Consider the following 23025-nt stretch of genomic DNA (forward strand, 5'->3'; position numbering starts at 1 on the left):
AAAGTACATTCAAATCTTGTACTAAACATTCCTGAAGTGCTAAGTTTCTGCCGTCAGGAAGGCAAGGTGCCTTCAACTCACACTGAATTTCCGGGGTGAGATTCTGTTTTGGGATGCTAAGAGGGGCAGCGCAGAACTCAATTCAAGAGGAGGGCAGAGGACAACATAGCTTTTTAACCACTTTGTATTGTCCCGATCCAGGCTGTTCAAGGGTCTGGAGAGACCCCTAAAGTAATTTAGACAGTCCCAAGGACCTGTTTAAGCCTTCCTGGGGGCTGCCTGATGGGCCACATTACTGCCCAGAATCTACATGATGCTGTGGGCTACAACCCCACCACCAACACCTGCTTCCCAGGTCTCATGGGAGTGCTCTCAGGAAGCAACCTTATACCAATCTTCCATGATTCCTATACCAGGAGAATCTTCCCCCGATGCCCCATTCTGGCATAAAGGGGTCAAAGCAAGGGTGAGGATCTCCAACCAGGGGAGGATACACCTTAAGAAATTAACTGCTTAAATTGTGTACAAGCAGATTGACCTCTGTGGAGAGCAGAGGCCAAAAATAAGAGCCTATTCCCAGCAGATGAGAAGTTCAAATGCACAGAATAGGTATTTGGGGGTTGTTTTTAAATATAGACAATTTCTCAGTATGCATTTTATAAGCATGGAAGTATGTTTAGGTATTTTGTATTTGCCAATCTCATAACAGCCAGTGAATCTGACATTAAACTAAAGAACCAAAAATATGTTATGCCTTCTTTAAATATCTCTAGAGCTCATGGAAATGGATTCCATCCATCAGGGATTGTGCAAAAACCCACAAATATGATGAAAAAAGTGGCTGCAGCTTGAGAAAGGTAATCAGCCTTTATTACCATGGGAAGCGGCGGGGGGAAAAAAAAAAATCGATATTTTCTGATAGCTTCCTACTTGAAAGGATTCCCTAGAAACAATGAGAGACAATTAAAATGCAGTAAAACTTCTGAAAGAAAGATGTAGAGAAAATATTTTCCAAAGCTTCAAAAAAGGTTTCAAAAGCTAAGCTAAAACATTACATAAATATGCTTGACACACTGCTAAGGAATATACGCCAAACATGCTGTATTGAACTGGCCATGACTATCACTCTGAAAATGGCATCTGCATGAAACATTTCTTCTGTATTCAGTTAAAAGAACAGTGTTTCACGTTAAGCCTACTAATACTTTTGGAAACCATTTAAAATCAAGGTTAAGAGATTTATGTTCCCTTCTAAATGTTTTCTCCCATAAAACTCATATCGGTCACTATGTGTTAGAGAGTTGGAAAATAGGTTTCTTAACAATGGTTTTGTTTTTCTTCTTGAGTTTGTTTCTTTAGAGATAGTATACATTTTAAGTACTGTATATATAGATCAAACCAGATGACAATTAGAGAAGATAGGTCTGACGGTATGGTAGAAAACCACTAGCGAGGTGACTCAAAACACTAGGGACTTTCCAAACCAAGCTGTGATTTCCCACAAAATTACAGTGGAGAGAAAACAAAGTAAACAACAATTTAAAACAGGATAGGGACAATTTAAGGGCCTATCCTGATTTCTTGCACAGCCAACATGATTAGTGACTTTAACAGCAGATGTGCACAAGGAATGCACATGACATTTTCCTAAGGATATGTGAGTACTAAATTGACCATTGTGGAAACAAAATATATTTTTTAAGAAAGCAGTGTTAACCAAATCCTGGTGGGATGTTGGATTGGGTTATAACAGTTAAACTGTTTAAAAAAATTAATAAATATTCTAAAGTACCTCACATCCTTACAGGAGACAATACAATGCCACATTTCCTGTTTGTTAACACAATTCTCTCTCACACGCACACACAGAGGAGTAAAAAGCAGGAATCCTGAGACAGGCACGCTAACTTATAACCGTAGGAATCTTCTTCTTTTCCTTTATGTCACTTTTCCTGCAAGGGTCATGGTGGCAGCATGGAGAATAGGGAGGACCAGACCTCCCTTTCTTCCGCAACAGGTTCCAGCTTCTCCTGGGGGGATTACCAGGCCCTCCCAAGCCAGCCAGGAGATAGAATCTCTTCAGCATATCCTGGGTCATCCTTATCAGGTTCTCAAACCACCTCAGCTGACACCTCTTGATCCAGAGAAGCAGCAGCTCTACTCCAAGCCCAAGCCCTTCACCCTATCTTAGAGGGTCAGCCCAGCCAGCCTGCTGAGAATCCTCATTTCTGCCTCTTGTACCCACAATCTCATTCTTTCGGTCATTACCCAAAGTTCATGACCCTAGGTGAGGATGTAAACCAAGAGTTTCAATCAAAAACTCAGCTCCTGCTTCACCACCACGGATCAGTACAGTCCCTGCATCACTGTCACTGCTGCACCAATCTGCCAATCAATCTTACGCTCCCGTTACCATCACTCATGAACAAGACCCACAAATACTTCAATTCTTCCACTAAGGGCAGCTGCCCCCCTTCACCTGGGGATAACAGTCCTCTTTCTTCTGGGAAAGGACCACAACCTCCAATTTGGACGTGCTGATTCTCAACCCAGCCGCTTCACACTTAGCAGGGATGTTTACCCTATTTCTTATTTAGTTAATTAAATGTTAGTCTGAAACCTGACTCAGTTGTCATTTAAATATTATGCATCTATATTATTCCTTTTACAAAATCCACATCAATCATTTCACAACCACAGGTACTGGAATAATTTTTATAGTGGGGGTACTGAAAGCCATTTAACCAAACTGTAAATCATGTATAGGATGGAAACCACTTCAAGCCAGAAGGTGTGGCAGTATCCCCAGTCCCAGCAGCTATGTTCACAACTTTGTTTAAAATCTCACCAATTAAGAAAAGTTATTATATTGTGGTTTTCAAATTGGAAAGACTATTTTGCACCATCCTTGGACCTTACTGTGCCCTCAACCCACACAAGTAAGTACTATAGGCTGTTTTTTTCCCCATCTCCAATACCAACCCTCTTCTTGCACTTTCACCTTTCATTTTATGTATGTCTTCATTATTTTAGCATCCTTTGAAAACTCACTTTTGTATCTTATTAGGATTGTGAGACTGCAATCCATTCTCCCTCCATTATTCTCTCCCTTGGTTTTTCTTACCAAAACAAACCTTATCAATGTTTAAAAACAAAAAACACACGAGATCATAGATTTCTGAGAAAGTTTCTTGGTTGCTTTGGGATTCTTAAAAACAACTAAATACTGTTGCCCCTTTGGTCTGAACAGTTAGCTCAAATTTAGGGTCTTGCTAGGATGTTTTCATTAGTATGAGAATTTGGTATAATTCGTACAAGTCCTGTTTCTCTGAACACAGGAGAAACAAACAGCAAGCAGTTTCCTTGCTCGTAAATTTCCATCTCCACTCAGTTCTGTGCCCAAAAAGCCCTGTCTCTTCCTCTCAGGATCATAATCACAACTCCTTCACCAGGCTTTCTTCCAAAACACAGTTTGCAGTGGATAGCCCCCCATGTTTGCAAACAGGGAAATGGATACATCTTCATTGCAAAGTTAACCAGGGCTCTGCCCAGCATTAGAGGTGCTTTAACCCGGGCTAATTTACTGTCTGGGGGTATTGTTTAGGATCCAGGTGCCACATTAATTCTGTCTGGAACCCACCCACTTTGCTGTCAGAACACAGGTATAAAGTCACCCGAGTGATAGAAAATAGAATCTCCAATGCCTTCCCAAAATTCCCCCAAAGAACAGACAAGTTCTTCCATAATGGACACAATCTGACTGGGAAAGAATTAGAGCATCTCAGCATAAAGAACCATGGGTTGTGTCCCTAATGCACATGGGCAAGTGCAGAAACAATGAGGACACTAACACAGTGGGATGCTCACACAGACGCTCGTCACCTGAAATAACTCTGCAGTCAACACACACCCTGTTAATCTACCTGGGTTAACACTGGCCTATTGCCATGAGCAGTCACCACCAATGTCTGCAGCTGTTCTTATTACATAGAAGAGCTTTGTTGATCCTTCTGTTGAGCCTGAAAGCATATGTCTACACTGCAGCTAGGAGTGAGCCCCCCAGCCCAGGTAGACAGGCTCATGCTAGTGGAGCTTGAGCTAGCACACTAAACATAACAGTATAGAAGTGGCTTGGCCTGAAAATCGGGTAATCAAGCCTAGGTGGTTAGGAGGGCGTGAGGAGCTCAAGCTGCAATATCCATGCTACTATTTTTAGTACACTAGCTTGAGAGCCCCACTACCATGGAGTCTGCTTACCCAGGCTGGAAGGCTTGGTCCCAGCTTCAGAGCTATAGCAGCCTCTAGTTTTCATTTACTTCTAATCTAATACAGACACTTGGAAAAGAATGAATAAGTGTGTGACAATTTAACATCTGTTTCCAATGAGCTAGAATCTTGAAGTTTGGCAGTCAGTCACTAGGGCAGCTGGAGTATTGAAAAAACAATTCTAAAACAATGAACCTCTCTGCTACCTGAACTAGAAGACACAGCTCTGTTAGCCAAGACTATTGCAGGCTCGGTCACCTCTATATTTGGCCCAGCCACCACTAGAGGAGGACAGAGCCCCACAGAGTGCATTGTGGGTTACACAAGGAATATCTGAACAAAATCATAATTTCACATGGTTAGGAATGATCAGCTACTTCTGTTTCTTTTGTTTGTTTGTTTACAGCAGTCTAAATAGGGTATCATTTATTATAGGGACTCATCACTGGAAGCCACTAAATCAACTTCTGATACTATAAAGCAACTGATATGGCTCTATTACTATTACAAGCATAGCCTGACATTTTAAAAACTTAGTGTATGCTCTCTTTATAAGCAACCAAATTGTCTGCACAACACACCTATTCTATGTGTGCCATTTGGAGATTTGCTAATAGCTTTGCATTAATGCAACCCAGACTTACACAGCTCTTTGTACATACACTTGTTTAAACCCAGAGCCACAAAACTGAATTAACATCCAAGTTTGGATGTTTTTATCCACAAAGAAACTCATTGAGCCAAACCAGAGCAACTCAGATGAACTCAGTGTTTATCTTAGCTCACATGTGCATGACATCACATCAGCACTTACCGCTGAACTGGCAGTGGAAGGGAATCTAAGTGGTCATCACCTTGAAAAGCCATGCTTATCTCAGTCTGTTAGTGTATTTCTTCATAGGCCAGAAAATCTAAGAAGAAATAAATAGTTGATCAGCAAATCAGGGGAAATCAGACTGATACTGTACAATAAAGTGTCAAATTTCTCTTTTTGGGTATAGTAATATTCAACTAAGTAGCAAAATATTCCATTAAGAACAACTCAAAGGGCCTGATTTTCCTTTACTATAAGACCGCTTTGCATCACTAGCAGAGAATCAGGCCAAAAAAACTCACATAACACTGTAGAACACACAGGATTTTTGTCCTCATAAGATTCATGCATTATTGCACCGCGCAAAGAGTCACTTGTAACAAAACGTTTTCGTTATATTAGCATGGGAGCAGTGAAGTGACAGTGCCATTGCCCAGCCTCCTCCCCACTCCTCTCACAATCATGTGCACCCCTGGGATCTCCCAGGGACAATTAGATTACAATGCACCAGGCTACTGTGCGAAGGACTGGCTACAGGCAGAATAGGAGCACGTTAACACTGTTTTAGCAGCACACAGGTATGTACATTTTTATGCATTGAAGGAGAGGGCAGGATTTGGCTAATGACAAATGTTAACATAAGAACAGCCATTCTGGATCAGACCAATGGTCCATCAAGCCCAGTATCCTGTCTTCCAACAGTGGCCAATGCCAGATGCTTCAGAGGGAATGAACTGAACAGACAGACAATCAAGGGATCCAGCCCCTGACGTCCAGCCCCAGCGTCTGGCAGTCAGGATTAGGGACACCTAGAGCATGGGGTTACATCCCTGACCTTCTTGGCTAAAAGCCATTGATGGACCTATCCTTCATTAACTTATCTAATGCTTTTTTGAACACATTTAAACTCTTGGGCTTCACAACATCCCCTAACACAATGAGTTCCACAGGTTGACTGTGCATTGGGCAAAGTACTTCCCTTTGTTGGTTTTAAACCTGATGCCTATTAATTTTATTGGTTGACCACTATTTCTTGTGCTATTTGAAGAGGTAAAAATCAATCATATTCACTGTCTCCACACTACATGATTTTGTAGACCTCTATCACATCTCTCCCTTAGCTAACTCTTTTCCAAGATGAACAGTCCCAGTCATCTTAAAGTCTCCTCATATGGAAGTTGTTCCACAACTCTAGTCACTTTTGTTGCTCTTCTCTGTATCTTTTCCAATTCTAATATACCTTTGAGATGGAGTGACCAGAACCACACACAATATTCAAGGTGTGGTGGTACCATGGCTGTATATAGTGGCATTATGATATCTTCTATCTTATTATCTATCCCTTTCCTAATGGTTCCTACTACCTTTTTTGACTTCTGCTACACACTGAGTGGATGTTTTCAGAGAACTATCCACAGTGACCTCCAAGATCTCTTTCTTAAGTGAGAAAGCTAATTTAGACCTCATTTTGTCTAAATAGTTGGGATAATGTTTTCTAGTGTGCATTACTTTGCATTTATCAACATTGAATTTCATCTGCCATATTGTTGCCTAGTCACCCAATTTTGTGAAATCCCTTTGTAACGCTTTATAGTCTGTTTGGACTTAACTATCTTGAGTAATTTTGTAGGATGTTAAATTTTTAATAAAATTATGGTCATTAATATCAAGTGATTCAGCTACATTCACCACTTGGATCATATCCAGTGTGCCATTTAGGACTAAATCAAGAATTGCCACTCCCCTTCTGAGTTCCAGGACTAGCTGCTCTAAGAAGTAGTCATTTATGGGGGTCTAGAAATTTTATCTTTGCATCACATCCTGAAGTGACAGGAGCCAGTCAATTTGGCAAAATCCCTCATTGAGTTTTCTATTTTTATAGCCCCTCTAATCTCCCTGAGCATTTCATAATCACCATAAGGTGGTCGGTGGCATATTCGTACTGCTACACTATTTGTTATTCAAGTATAGAATTTTTGTCCATAGAGATTCTATGTAGTTTGATTCATTTAAAATTTGTACTATATTCAACTATGTTTTCTTTCACATATAGTGACACTCCTTCACCAGCACCTACTCTGTCAAATGTTGTAACCTGGTGTTACCATGTCCCATTGACCATCATTGTTCCATCAAGTTTCTGTGATGCCTATTAGATCAAAATCCTCGTTTAATGCCAGGTACTTAAGTTCCCCCATCTTACTATTTAGACTTTTTGCATTTGTATACAAGCACTTACAAAATTTGTCAATAGTTAGTTGCCTGCCTTCAAGTGATGGGGGGAAAAAAAGCCCATTTGATAGGAGCTGTAGAGAAACAAACAAACAATCTGTACTTTATAAACTTTCATTCTCTCCTCTTTACTGGGATATAGAGAATCCCGGTTAATAGATCCTCCCTTAAGGGATGTCTCTCTCTGAACTACATGCTCCTCAGCACCTGTCAGCTTTCCCTTACTGTAAAAACTCCTCTACAACCTTTTTGATTTTACATTACATCAATCTATTTCCATTTTGGAGTAAGTGGAGCTCATCCTTCCTGTATAGGCTCCTCCTTTCCCAAAAGGTTCCCCAGTTCCTAATAAAACCTAAATCCCACCTCCAAACATCATCTCATCCATACATTGAGACCCTGCAGTTCTGCTTATCTACCTGGCCCTGCATGTGGAAGCATTTCAGAGAACAGTACCATGGAAGTCCTGGACTTCAACCTCTTACCTAGCAGCCTAAATTTGGCCTCCAGGACCTAGATATACCATGACCACCAGGTTCTCCCCAGCACTGCACCTAAATCTAGAGGTCTCGACAAACCCACAACCTTCACACCAGGCAGGCAGTTTACACTGCGGTTCTCCTTGTCATCACAAACTCATCTATATTTCTAGTAATTGAATCCCCCATTACCACCACCTAGTTATTCCTATTAATGGGTTTCTCTCCCCAGGAGAAGTATCCTCAATATGAGAGGACACCATGACATCATCCAGGACAAGGATCCCAACTATGGGATCATTTCCCTCCACTCCAGTCTGATGTTCTCCTTCCCCAAGAATTCCATTCTCCTCAAACATCACAGAGGCTGTCAGATTGGGGTTGTGATCGCTGTACTGTGTCTCGAACTCTCCTCTATGTATCTCTCCATCTCCCTTCACTCCTGCAGTTTAGCCACTCTGGCCTCAGGAGTCCATATTTGGTCTGAGGGCTATGAGCTACTTGCACCAAATGCACACATTACCTGCCCACTAGGCAAGTCATTATACATTCTGCATTTAGTGCAAAACTGGATAGCCTCTGCTCTGCTACTGGACTTCTGCCAGCATTTTAACTCTTGTAGATTTTCTCTTTTGTTTGTTTTGGTTTTGTTGGGGCTGAGGAGGGTGTTTGTTGGCCTATGTTTAGAGAATGTTAGGTGTATTTGACCCTCTTGCTCAATTTCCTCACAAAACTTCCTTGTTTGCTGCTTCTGGTCACTAGGCTCCTCTGGCCACTCAAGAGACAGCTTTTTAGATCCCTGTTCTCCCTGAGTAACCCCCCTGCCCTACTGTTAAGGGCTCCTAAAGGGATTAGGGACCAAAGCCTCTTTAACAAGGTCTCAGCCTTGCCTAGAAGACTGCTAGGTTCAGCACATGCCCCCTTCTTCCCTCCCGCAACAGGTCACACAATACATTTGTATTTTTGATTGTTTCTTTCCATACATATTTCTTCAGCAATTCATAATGTCTTTCATAAATTGGGGGGGGGAGGGCAGGAGCTGGTCATTCAAGCAGCATACTGAAGCAAATTCCACATTGGTCCATAGTCCCCTATGCCGGAAAAAGGGAAAGCAAAAGGAACTTATCTGCTTTTTGCAGAGAAGGGGGAGCCACAATCCCCATATTCAGTCCCTGACTAGCAGAGTCAAAGGAGGCTTGTCCCACCCAGGAATCAAAAGGGACCTACAACCCTAAGTAGCCACCCCAACCACCACTAGAGGGAACCCACTCCACACCAAATTCACAGCCAGAGGCCTAAGATGATTTGTTGCTATTTGGGGAGCCACCTAGAAGAGTCTGTTTGAGATGACAGGAAGGGAAAGAGAATGGTGGGTCTGGAGGGGCAGGGGTGAAGATTGGTGGATTTGGGTGGGAGGACAGTATGAAACTGATGCATGTTCTGAAACATGAGGGGAAGGATATAGAATTTTGGTCAGGTAGAAATCATTTTACCCAGGGAATGTTAGATGATATGGATTCACCAACCAATGCAGAAAATGTTTTAGACCGCCCCTAGTGGAATGTTGGCAGCACATCAGCTGGTTATTGGCTATGCTTTGTAAATTGAGGTCAGCTTGCATTTAAGGAACTCGCCACTCCAAATTGCTCTTAATTGATGTTAAGTGTGGGCCTTAACCTAAACTAACAAACTGATCTCATTGCTAATGCATTTCCTTGCTTTTATGCCGGATTTGTATGTCAAAATCCACAAACATTGTCCTGAATAAATAAAAGTATTATAGCCAAAGTAATGAGTTCACATACTTTATCCAAGAATACATAATACCACTAGATTGCTAGGAAAACGTTTCCCCCCTTTTTCCTGGACACAGTGAGTTCACTTTTTAAAAAGATGTATCTAGCAAAGGAATATACGGCAAATAGAATAGCCTAAAAGGTTTAGTGGTATAACTAGTATTGAATACTGTGATTTTTAAAAATTGCCAGTCTGAAGAAGTTCTGTCTTACAGCAAGATTGCTTGATATTTGATAAACTACCCCTGCATAGCTCATACATATTAAAAATATGTAAATCTCTTGAGATTGTCTCAACTTGTCAAAAAGACTCATTCATCCTGTTTTCCATTAGAGCCTCTATTGTCTCTGCCATACAACCATGAAAAGTATTAAAAAACAAACCAAATATCTTTATTTAGCAATACAAAAAATTCACTAGTTTTTGCCTCTTCATCTAAAAAGAAAGTTAAGCACAGCAAATATAAAAAACTGTAGATTCAGTTTTACTGGAAATACTTCATTCATGTTGGTACCGAACCCCTTTTTAATCAAGGAAAGAAAAAATTGCTCAACTTCTTGATCTTCAAGGCCAAGATACCTTTCTATAAAGCTAGTGACTAACACATTTGTAAAAAACTGAGACCTTTTCCAACAGACTGCATCTGAACAGACATGATGATATCAGCCAGTTGACTATATGCAGCATCAGAAATAGAATTCACATTTTTCTGTTCCCAACGCAGAAGCAAAGGCCTCTGTCTGTCAAGCTGGAGCAGCTGCTCCATTAGTTCAGCCAATGGAGGGAACCTTTACACATACAAATGAGGGGCTCAGATCTATTCTATTAGCAGTAATCAGTTATATACGGTACATAGATAGACCTAGTCATTACAGTCTAATTTTCTTTAGACATTGAAAACCTCCTATAAACATCTGAGGTATCCTATCACCACAAAATGCATATATATTTCATGCCCTAGGAGCCCTTAATGAAAATAAACTAACTACAGATCATATTGAACCCTAAAGAATCCCCAACCACTTTCCAGACTCAGAGATCCTTGTTTGTACATCAAGGTAGTTACCTATCCCTAGGAATGTAGCCCCTATCCCCAGACCAAAAAAGGTCTTAAATCTCAAGTCAATAGTGGCCAGGTTTGGAAAGGACAGCATTCTGCAGGGTCCTGCGAGATGCCTCAGGGTGTGCATTTCCCCTGAGTATCAAGGAACCTGGTCAGGGATTGTGCCTAATTGTTCTGAGACAATGAAGCACCACACTATCCCCTACACTAGGCAGTGACAAAATGCTTAATTCAAGTCTTAATTTAAAAAAAAGCATACACGGGTCATGATTTGATGTGAGGAGCTGTAGTTCTTTGTCAGGCAGGAAACTCTACAATCTATGAGTGATGTGTTGAATACACGTGACTGATACTCTACTTCTATACAAATCAGTGTTGGGAATCCCATAGGCAAGCTGTACATGCCACCTGCAACGTAGTCTGTTCTATCACAACAACATGAATGGCTGTTAGAGGTGCTTTGTTATGTCAGCCCTAAGGCTGGTAAAAAATTATCCATCAAAACTGGTTTTTTGAAGGCAAATGGGATTTTCAACTCAAATTTTTGCTACAAGCATCTGTTCGCCATGGAAAATTTCATCTTTACCGCAAAAAAAATGAAAATTCAAAAATGGGAAAGTTTTGATTGATGGTTGAAAACCGAAATGGTTTGGGTTTTTTGGTGAAAAGCCAAAATGCTACCACGGTGCCTCCTGAGAGTTGTAGGTTGTGACACCATGGAAGCATTTCCCAATTTAAAATCTTTGGGGTTTTTGATTGTTCACTAAAAAGTCAGTTTTCCATGGAAAATAAAAATATTTTGTTGAATTTTTCCCCATTGGGGAAAAAAAAACATTTTCTGAGCAGCTCTAGTCAGCATTCCTAAAGGCAACATCTTCCAATGTCATCCATTTTAGGAACTTCCCCAGAAATATCACCTCAAGCCATAACCAAAGAACTAATTTTATACATTAAACACTCTAATCAAAACCCAAAGTCTTCATTTCCTCCCTTAAACTAGAAAATGCTGGACAACAGGCACCAAAGGGGTACGGATGCAGTGGTGCTAGCAAAAGTTTACATATGCATTAGCCACCATGCCAAGAAAACCTGCTGTGAGGCTATTTTTCTGAAGGGCCAAAATACGTTGTCGGGGCAAAGTGTGCTGCCTCTGCCGCATTTGCACTGCTGAAGTCTCAGCCTTTTCTGTAGACACAGTGAGGAAATTCAGTTTTCTTCCTGAGTTGTCAATCCAGCACTTTTCATTAACACTAAATTCAACTTACAAGTTTCACACATACCCACACGAATTTAGCTGCTTCCTGGGAAGATTTCTCTTAGCACTCATTATAACTAGTTATCTGCAAGCAGTGCCAAGTCCAGTTTCAACGCTTCTTACTCCCCAAAGTCCATTTGAAAGTTGCTTGTGAATTTTTCTAACTTACACATAATTACAAAAACTAAAGAAAGACACCTCCCCCCCCCCACACACACACACCCCCCACACACACACCTTAAGTGCTTTCCAGAAGCAATGAAAACTATAATTTATTGTTTCTAATGTTAATGGTCAAGTGGAAATATGTTCCACAAATCTCATTTTAAATAAAATTCAACACTGTATCAGGATACTTAGGAAACATTTTTACTTCATACATTCATTCAGGCTTAAATCCAATGCCCACTGAGGTCAGTAGGAGTCTACTGACTACAACAGATCAGGTAAAAAGGAATGGTCAACATGCAAATTTTCTCCAAAACTGAACGGGTTATAATTCACACCATTTGTTATTTCAGTGCAAATCTGGGTATGGACAATTATTTTAGAGTCAGTGTCCTATTTCCATGTTGCTTAGAACACGGAAAAAGGACACTGACTCTAAAATAAGAGTCCACACCCAGATTTGCACTGAAATAACAAATGGTGTGATTTACAACCGGTGTAGTTATTTCAGCACAACTGTGTGTGTAGATGAGACCTTTGATATATTCAAGTAGTCTTTTGTCGTCATTGACATGGTAAAAGAAATGGCAAAAGATTTTAAAGACATTGTTTCTTCTTGTTTATTAACAGAGGGAATACGAAGATCACAAGCCACATTTCATTCCCCCCCCCCAAAAAAAAGAGACTTGTCAGCCTCTCTTTTCAAAAGAAAAAAAAAAGTAGTATGAAAAGAAAATAGAAATAAGTCGCACACTTGTTACAGCATATACAAAATCATCCACAAAACCTCAATCAATGAAATACTTGGCTTTCTAGAATTGTACTTGCAGTGAGACAGGTAGCTTGTTTGCACTAAAGCATTCAAGCCCTGATGTAATGGAGAGATGCGGCCACAGAAAGCCAAATACAGCTGCTTGTTTCAAGGTCACCCAACCCAGGCATAATTTAGAGCAGAAGCACCAGTGGAGAAATAGGCATAGAGGAGCATAGCTCCACCCTACCCTTAATGCTCTATTTTCCTTATGCTAAGGGTTTTGCGGGGTGGCTGGTATAGGATGTAAATATGCAACCTCCACCAGTTCTATGGCAGCAAAGATCCCCCTTACACAATGGAAATTCTCTGTTGGGAATATTTGGCCATTTAAAGGTCATTTTGCACTGTGTAGCATCTTACACAGCACCAAGTGGCTGTAGCAGACCAGTTAAGTCAGCTCTGTCTCCTACAAGTACAGGATGATCAAAAACATGAAGGGAAAATTATTTTGTCACAATAACTTATAGCACAGCACATCTTCCAGTATAAATTCTCTCCCCCATCATGCAATATTTATGCCAAGGTTAGAAATAGCATTTTGCAAAATGTGAGTATCTCAACATAAGCTATTGTTGATAAATATAGTACATTAAGTTGATTACCATGAGATTAATCTTGTTCTAAAATAGCTGATAAGATAAAAAGCAATGATTCGTAGTTCTTGCAGTTGATTGAATGACTGTTTTGGTCTGCAAAAGAAAGATGCCAATAACTTCACCATTAACATTAGCTGATAAATGGCAGTATCCAAGAGAAAACATGGAAAAGTAAAGTAAAGGCTTTCAGTATGGCAGCTTGAAACATTGAGGGGTAAACTAGAAACTTAAAAAAGAATCTAATAGTCTGGATTCTATTTTAGAAAAAAGACTATAGAAAGGTTCTCATGTCCTGATGTTATGGCAGAGTGTTCTTCAAACTGAATAGTTGTGACTCATTTAGTAGTATTAATGCTAGACTTAAGAAAGTTCTCCCCTCTCAAAAGGATGTGCTGGATAGTGAAAGTCCTGAAATACACACAAGTAAGCACACATTTCTCAAATCACTAACTGCCAGGACATCAAGCCTTCTGAAGACCTAAATCAGAAGGCAAGTCCATGAACTCCTGTAATGTCAGCTATAACCTCAAACACCATAACGTCAGCATTTAAGAGTATTTTAAAATAAGGAACATCATTCTTCCTTTTCAAAGAGAAAAATTCTCTCATCCTCGGCTATTAATATCCTTGGATTTGGAGGAAGCTAATCTAATAAATTGCATGGCTAAGCTGTGATAACAAGCCTTCATCTACAGCAGAAACTCATTCTAGACCAGATATCATTTGATTATTCAGAATGGCTGATCTATCATAATAAAGAAAAAATCCCAGGGCTGCCAAAGCATATCTATTGTCCTTTTATAATACTGAAAATCTGGGAATCATTAGTCACTATCCTCCTGATATACAGAAGATCTGCTAATGGAATGCCACAAATCAAATTAAGGACAGTATTGTGAGAATACTTATGTACTGTTAATTTGCATAAATGAATCAGAGGTGGCAGAAATTAAGTATGTATTCTGGCCTCTATAACAGTGGTTCCCAACCTTTTTGAGCGTGCAGACCCCTTTTCAACCTCTGAACATTTCGTAAACCACTACATGCTACCAGTTTTTTTTTTAAATTCTGTTTTTATTTGAAATTGTACATTTCCTGGTGAGGATGTTGGTTTTTTTCCCTGTGGACCCCATGTAGTAGCCTTACAGACCACCAGCAGTCCATGGCCCACAGGTTGGGAACTGCTGCTCTATAACAATAGATAGGATTCATCATTAGTTTTTTCTACTATCCACTTGAAGACTCATGGCAGAGTGCTAATATTGTTTCACACGAGTTTTATATTGGTGTGAATCCATTTACTTCAATGGAGTTACTCCTCATTTACATCAGTGAAAGCAAAATCAGAATGCATCTGTTTGTGACCCCACAAATATAAGGAGGAACAAAATCAAGAACTAGAAAAACCTTAAGGATCCAGCAAAAGATGTGCTGAAATGCCATAGTGAAATTCCCACACAAGAACATAGATACATACACAGATACTCCCAGAATGCAAAAAAAATCACTGTAATGGGTGGGGGGAACCAGTCAGGTTTATTTAGATCTTTAGCAGCATTAATTACTTTCAGAACCAATAACCAAGCTTGCACTGGCCTTGATGATATTACAAGGCAATCTCTGCATAGAGATGAACTATTCCTCTCCAATGTCATGATACTGTTTGGAGGCACAACATTTTCTTCCCCTCCTCTCCTCCCCCCCCCCCCCAAACTTCCTCTCCCCAACATGCATATTTCTTCTAGATCGAATCCATTTCTTTCACCATAATCCTCATTGATGGCCACACCACCATCCCAATCTCAGATGGAGAAACTAACACTATTTGATGATCTTCAGCATTGCTAGTTCTGTGTTTCTGGTTCTGAATTGGATTTCTTCTTCTGAGCCTTAGTATGTGCAAGGGCACACCAAGGACTCATGACGAAAGAAGAGAGGCAGAGAAAATCCAGCTAAACAGAAACAGCGCATCCTGCTAATTACACACTGGAAGCAATACCTTCTGATCCTGGGCTGAGTTGAGAAGTGCAGCATCACCAACCTCAAGCACTAGAAGATAGTAATGAGTCAGGCCTCAAAAAGAAGTAATGATGTTAGCCTAAAAATAATGTGTTTTAAAATAATCAATTTGGATTCTTTATATTTGCCTTCTGGTCGGTGAGTCTTTCTAGGGCTCTTGCCTCAGATTTTCAAGCTTTTCACTGCAACCGCAAGGACTAATAATTTACCTTTTGTTTTTAAAATGAAACTTGAGAGTCTCATGCTGTCTCAATTCCAGCCACTGGAACATTAAGAAAAACAGCAAATATCATGAAACTCACAGTAAAATTGAGAGAGCTGGCAACGTTGGGAAGTGAGAGTGAAGGCCCAGACAGAGCACCTGACCTAACATAATAAACAAAGCCTATGTCTATAGATATTGCAGATGGAAAAGGCCAGCCATCTCATCAAGTCAGTACCTTTGCCGGCACACATTTTTTCCTTTCCATATAGCTTCTAGTAATTCACCCGGTCTAGGTCTAAATGTCTCCATAATGTGGTTTCCAGATACTGTATTAAAAATATCTATATTTCAAGTAAGAAACACAGGGAAGGGTGTGACCTCTTCCAGATTGCATCTTTTTGCCTAAGAAAATAATTTGGGGGCAAAGAACCCCAGCCCTTACCTTACTCTCACTTTCTCACACATACATAGGAGATTCAAGACCTCCAGTAAATTCAGCTTCTTCCCTGGGCATCTTCATTTATAGCTCATTACTCAGAGGACTCTCCCCTACTGGGAGGGGTACACAGATCAATTTATAAAATATACAGGAGTGGGGGCAACTGATTAGCAGCCATGCTTCTAGTAATTACCATTTCAGTAGCAAAGAAGAAATAGGTTGCCACTTGCTTTTTTAGTGCTGAATAATCACTTCATTAACGTGTTTATTAGTTTTTTCATACCTATACTATGATAGTTTGTTCTCATAAAATGCTGAGCTGTGCAATTTTCTAGCTACACACTCATGATCTTTTTGATTGACTGTATAAAGCTTTCCTCTGTCTTAATGGAAGAATACAAGTATGTTCAATTGGCATCGCCTCTTTCAACAACAGGATTCCTAATACTAAAGCTCAAAATGAGGGCAACCCTACTCTAGATAATGGCTTCTTACTTTTAAAGAGGTTTATGCTAAGCGGTAGGTATGTGCACTTCTTTCTCAGATGAAGTTTGCAAACTGTCCATCTTCTGACTTCGGTTATGTTCTCTATCATAAAAATTCCAAGATATGGACATATATCAGAATTTAGGTCCCCGACTGATAAGTACCGTATACCCTCAACTCCAATGGAAATCAAAGGGAGCGGAGGATGAAGAGTACCTCATAGGAAACATTGAGCTGACAAAAAGTTCAGATCCCCCATTTGTACTGGAATAACTTATATAGAATGATTTATAGCGTGAAACAGTATTAGAAACATGTTCACTTAAGGTGAAATTAGAATATTTAGTCAGAGCCCTAAGTAGGGAACCCCAAACATTTGCAGCTTGTCCCCTCGGCACATGCGCTCTGCCTGGACGGGTTGGACCATACTCCACCTCAACACCCCTTTTGGGGCAGTGTGCAATGTCTGAAGTACAGGGACCGCAATTCTCCCTGGTCATTGTGTAGGGTGCACAAGAAAGGAAAAAGGGAAGATGGATCCTTGCACTCTCCATGACACACATCTACAGAAAGGCGAGAATAACCGGTCATGAGACTCCAGGTGTGAGAAGCGGACTGGCACTGCAGTGTGAGCCTATAGGCCTAGGTTTTATTTCCACCTCTGTCACCGAGTGCCTGAATACAAGTCTATTTAGTCTTTCACCCTTTGTCTGTTTAGATTGTAAGCCCTTTGGGTCAGGGAATGTCTTTTGCGTGCATGTGTGTGGCACCTAGCACAGTGTAGCCAGAGGTGCTGTAGCTCCTCTGGTTCTCACACCCCCTGGCTTGAAGTGGTTTCCATCTCAGCACCCCCACTATAAAGCTTCTTCCAGCATCTTTGAGCTTAGCCCAAGTTCATTTCAGGCCTCTGGGTACTACTGTAAAATAAATTAAAATAATGAACAAACCTGTACACGTTAGTTCACATTTTCTTCTGGGAATCAACAGAATATGAGCCTTATAATTAATTGATGTCACCTGCTGCTGATTCGAGACTCCTAAACTAACTCTGAATTCTCTAGTTGGCATTAAATAGCTTGAGTATTTTTAATATGACTTTATTAATATTTCAGTAAAGTCACTTAAGCCCCACAACTTCGTATTCAATAATACATTTGAGAAACAAAGAAATTAAGTGACTTCCCCACAGTCACACAAGAATCCTGTGACAGTCAGGAACTGAAACCAGTTCTCCTAAATCTCAGTCCTATACTTTAACCACAAGACTAGCCTCTCTCTCCAAGTACTAAGTCTGCATAAATGAGTGGCAGAATCAGGTTCTATATGAACTGCACACTACCTGGAAACCAGAAGTGATAGGAATGCCCCTGCATCTCTCTACAGATGATCCCCTTTCTGTAATCAGAGGATTTCAGCTCACTTAATACCAGCTGCTGTTATTCACTTGTGCTATCTGAAAGACATCCTTCCTTATTACATTCAGATTCCTCTAAACACACTGAAAATAATCTGACATTTAGGATAGCTTTATTTATTTTTTTAAATGAAAAAAATACTATATTAATTCAGGTCACAGTCCCCCTCACACGCCACAGTCCTTATTGGAAGTATTACACGGCATTGCATGGTAAATAGCGGTGGCATTTAAAAAATATTTGCAAGCTATTACTAATATTTTCATTTTGCAGAGCTAATATCCGATTGCTCTTTTTTGACATTCATTTGAAAAAAATCTTGAAACCAGTCTCAGACCAATACTAACACATCCACATCCACCTAAAAACGTAGCATGCAAAACAAACTGGAGGGCTAAGGCCAGTTCCCTGTATCAATAGAAGACGTCGTCTGCATCCAGCAATAAACTTTATTGCCGGTTTTATTTATTGTTCTTTTCAGTGTAGAAAAGGGAGAAAAAGAAAAGAAAAAAACAGGAACCTTCTTCATAAAGTTAATACAGAAGAAAATATACAATCAATGTCAAAAGTTACCTTCTGCTAATAAGACATTTCAACGGAATACTGAGGAATCAGATTTAATGACAAGGGGAAACCAGTTCAGTCAAGACACTGAGGTGACACCTATCGAGAACCTTCAAAGCTCAAAACCTTATTTCATGGCCTAGGAAAAGAAAATGATAGCTGCCTTCAATACTGATGTGATGCTGTCTTTGATTGTAAGAGGCCATCACCTTCAGTGTCTCTTACCACAAAAGATACTAGATATAGTTCAGCTGAAGAATGGCAGGTTCATATGACTAAACTAGCTAGCCATTGTTTAAACCAAACAAACAGTTGTATTTTCCAATGCAGGCCACAACATATGAGAAAGCTAAAATCATGAGACAGGCCCCCAAAAAAGTTGGAAACTTTTTTTAAAAAGTGAAAGCTCAGGTTCTTGCCTGATCAAATGATTCCAGGAGCGAGAGCATTAAGATAAACACCAAATGTTGCAAGACTTGTGACTAAATCATGATTGTCCACAACCGTGAAACCCACTGTTAAGGAGTTTAAGCTTTATACATTTGCAATACCACTAACCCAGTGTGTTTAGACTTGGGAACTTTTAAACCAAAGCAATAACATTTTCAACTTAGTTTTATAAAAACTACAGTTGACAACAGAAGAAAAACACATGCACTCTATTTCTAGTTATTCCTGCCTTGGCTGCAGGCATTCTTACTATGTTAATACAACAAATGGCTAGACATGCAGATGTACCATATCAGAGCTTAAAGCAGGAATGGATATTTAGCTCCTTATTCCCTTGCTGTCATTATTTAAGAGCCTTTCTCCTACATCCCCAGGTTCCTTTAGCACAATGCTTCAACCAGTGGCCTGCTTGTGGCCAGCTTCTGGCCCAGCTCTTTCAATTGTTTTTTAGCACAGTTTGCCGCTGCCTGGTCCCGGCAGGAGACGAGGCCAGCTGAGGGGGAGAAAGCGCCAGGCAGCCCTGCTGGAGGGACTCCTACCCTATGGTGGGGGGAGTTGCTCAGCTGGCCCCCTGCTGCTTTATCCCACCCTGTGCTGCAGGGTTACGTTGTGTTTTAAGGTTTCCAGGAGTCTGTCGAAAAGGGAAGTCCAGTTACTAAGGGTGAGGCAGGCGAGAGGGCTTGCTCTGCTCAGTCTGTCAGAGAAAAGGGAGGAGGCTTGCTCAGTCGCTCTCTCTGGCTGAGGCTGGCAGTTCTGGGATGCTGCCTCCTGGGTCTATTGCCCATTGTCATCCTCTAATAGATGTGCTGGGTCCTGTTTCCGTACAATAGAGAGTGCCCGTGGGGGGGAAGGGGCAAGGGTAGATGCACACAACCTGTACATCTATCTATCTATAGTATGGATGCAGCCCACAAACACAGAGCTGCATACGCAGCCCACAGTGGTACATAGGTTGAGAACACTGTTTTAGCATTACCTGATATCTATTTCCATATTCACTTTTACAGATAAAGTGGTCATGCTGCATACTTCCTTCAAAGAAACCAACTTTCTTAGTGATTTTTCACTGGAGAAACTGATTTTGTCAGCAAGTTCCAATATAAACACTCCCTAAACTTGCCTTACACAATGCCTTCTTTAAATACGATAGCAGAATGAGTGCCATGATACAGAAAGTTCTTCTCTTAGGTCAGGAGAAACTTGGAAATTCACTGCCGTCCAATAGCAGGGTAGGGATGAAAAAGCAGACAAGAATAGTGAACCTGCTTGAGAACATATGAATGTAAGTGTTTGAGCCCAGAGCAAACATTTAAGTGCTGTTTTTATTTCTTGGTCATTTCCCTTATTAATTTAATTAACCTCTCCTTCAGAGAGCTTGACATTTGCTGGTTGTTTAACTCTACTTTATTACTTGACCTTTATATAAAGTATAATATGACTGCGTTTATATTTTAAGTCACTGCCAAAGTAAGAGTTCAAGAAGGTGAGGTGCCTGAGCATCTGTCCTTCAGAAGGGGGTGCACAGACTCCAGAAAGCAGCTGTAAAAGTGCAGATTGGGATTCCCTGGCTGTTTTAGAGCCAAAATAGGCTGCCCCATCTTAAATGGAATAAAGGGGCCTATTGAGAGTGGGAGGGAACATGGTCAGAACACCTTGTGCTTTGGCAATCCCTAGCCAGCACAATAGCCCCTAGGAAGCTGTTCCAGCCAGTATAGGTTGATGCACCTTACACCCAGGGTGAAACTGGCCTCAGGATGTACCTGGAATCATGGAAGTACAAAGATGGCTCTAAGTTACTTCTGCTGCCTTCCGCCCTTAAGTCCTGAGCCAAGTATAGCTCAATTGAACCTAAACATCAGATCCACAAAGCTAAAATGCAGCAATAAGATTTGAAAAATACAAAATGATCTATTTGAGGGTTTGTTTGGTTTTTGTTTGTTTGTTTGTTTTTTGAGGGGGGATGAAATAGGAGCAAATGGGGTGGAAAGGAATGTTGCTCATTAGGAAATGAGGTTTGATGTTGAATGGTGTACCTACCTATAAAGGACCAGAAATACCATGAGAGACCTGAAAATATTACCAGTCCCATATGCACAATGGGGAAAATCCTGAAGCTTCTAGTGAGGCAAAATACATTTAAGTCCATGGAAATTTTGGTGAGTTCGGACTGAGTAAAAATGGAATAAGGACTTCTAGATTTAACCAGTTGCACTTTTGATTTTTTCCTCTTTAGACTACAGAACCAACCATGTAGGGACAACATTAGAAAGGCTAAGGCACAAAATGAGTTACACCTAGCAAGGAACATAAGGCAATAAGAAATTCTTTAAATACATTAGAAGCAATAGAAGTGTAAAGGAAAGTGTAGGTCTTCTACTTGTTGGGGAAGGAGAGCTAATAAATTAAAACATCAAGAGGCGTTTAATGCCTATTTTGCTTCAGTCTTAAATAAGAGTTAATGGTGACCAGATACTGAAAAAATTAATATTAACAAAGGGAAAGGAGCACAAGCCCACATAGTCGCTAACCTGTTCTTTGCCTATTTAGATAAGTTGGATGTATTCAAGTCAGTAAGGCTGATGAAATCCATTCTAGAATGCTTCAGGTAGTTCCTTAAGTAATCTCAGAACTGTTAGCAATTATTTTAGAGAATTCATGGAGGCTGGGTGAGGTCCCAAAGGACTGGCTAAGGGCAAAAATCATGCTTATCTTTAAAAGGGGGGAGGGGAGGAGGGACGCTGGGAATTATAGACCAGTCATCTTAATTTTGATACCTGTTAATAACGTGTATCAGTATGTTTGCAATCAGGCTGAAAGCACAAAGGATAATTGGGTTATAAGAAACAGCATGGACTTGTCAAGGACAAATCATGCCAAACCAACCTGACTTCCTTCTTTGACAGAGTTACTGGCCTGGTGGGTAGGGAAGAAGGAATAGATGTGATGTATCTTAATTTTAGTAAGGTTTTTGACACTATTCCACATGACATTCTCCTAAACTAGGGAAATGTAGCCTAAATGAAATTATTATGCACAGCTGAAAGACCATACTCAGAGTAGATATTAATGATTCATTGTCAAACTGGGAGGGTGTATCTAGGGGAGTTCTGCAGGAGGCAGTCCTGGGTCCAATACTATTCAATAATTTCCTTTAATTACCTGAATAATGAAGCAGAGAATATGCATATAAAATCTGCATGACAGCAAGATGGGAAGGGTTGCAAGCACTTTGAAGGACAGGATTAGAATTCAAAATGATCTTGAAAAATTAGAGAATCGATCTGAAATCACTAAAATTAAATTCAATAACGATAACAGCAAAGTATTTCACAACATGGGGAATAACTGGCTAGGTGGTAGTATTGAAAAGAATCTGAGGGTTATAGTGGATCATAAATTGAATATGAATCAACAATGTGATGCAGTTGTGAAAAAGGCTAATATACTAGGCTGTAGTAACACGTGTCATACGCAAAAGAGGTAATCGAAGAGGAGAAAACTGGAGCATGCAGAGATGAGAATGGGGCAGCTGCCTGTCTTGTCCAGGTAGGCATGGGGACAGAGCAGGATAGAGCACCTGCTCCCCATAGTGCAGGGGACAACAGCAGTTAAGGGGAGGCCCTTCTATGTAGTGAGCTGGGAAGCAGTGTGTGTACATATACTGAACTTGAGATTACCCCACATAAATTGGGGTGGGGGGGTAGCTTCCCCTGAAGGTAAAAAAAAGTAACAGTAGGTGAAAACCTGTTTGATAGTTTAAAAATCAGAAGATTAAAAACTATTTTTGGATGCCTTGGGTTAGCAAAACTAATCTCCAGGTGGGTCCTTTGGGGCCATGGCACTGTTTATAAAATATGCCTCAGGTTGTTCTAAAACTATGCCATGTGCTGAACTTGCCTCTAGGCCAGGTAGCCACCAACCATTCCCTGTTTTCAGCTGTGTCCACAGATACTGGGTGCCACT

The 23025-nt window shown here is 40.5% G+C and overlaps 2 protein-coding genes across 4 annotated transcripts in view; one reads left to right on the plus strand and one right to left on the minus strand.

The window, feature by feature from the left end:
- INSC (INSC spindle orientation adaptor protein) overlaps positions 1-23025 on the minus strand; it is a 179799-nt gene that overhangs the window by 136008 nt on the left and 20766 nt on the right. For 2 of the 3 annotated variants that reach the window (XM_067540722.1, XM_067540724.1), the window contains exon 2: positions 5081-5177. The exons of the other annotated variant lie outside the window; for it this stretch is intronic. In XM_067540722.1, coding sequence (XP_067396823.1) covers positions 5081-5133 — 53 coding nt within the window. In that variant the 5' untranslated portion in view covers positions 5134-5177. The remainder of the gene's footprint in view (positions 1-5080; positions 5178-23025) is intronic. 3 annotated transcript variants of the gene reach the window in all.
- PSMA1 (proteasome 20S subunit alpha 1) overlaps positions 1-23025 on the plus strand; it is a 505652-nt gene that overhangs the window by 44761 nt on the left and 437866 nt on the right. The gene's annotated exons all lie outside the window — the stretch shown is intronic.

The sequence above is a fragment of the Emydura macquarii genome, unplaced genomic scaffold (genome assembly GCF_026122565.2).
Source record: "Emydura macquarii macquarii isolate MOO-44397 ecotype Brisbane River unplaced genomic scaffold, CSIRO-AGI_Emac_v2 contig_587, whole genome shotgun sequence".
Taxonomy (NCBI): domain Eukaryota; kingdom Metazoa; phylum Chordata; order Testudines; family Chelidae; genus Emydura; species Emydura macquarii.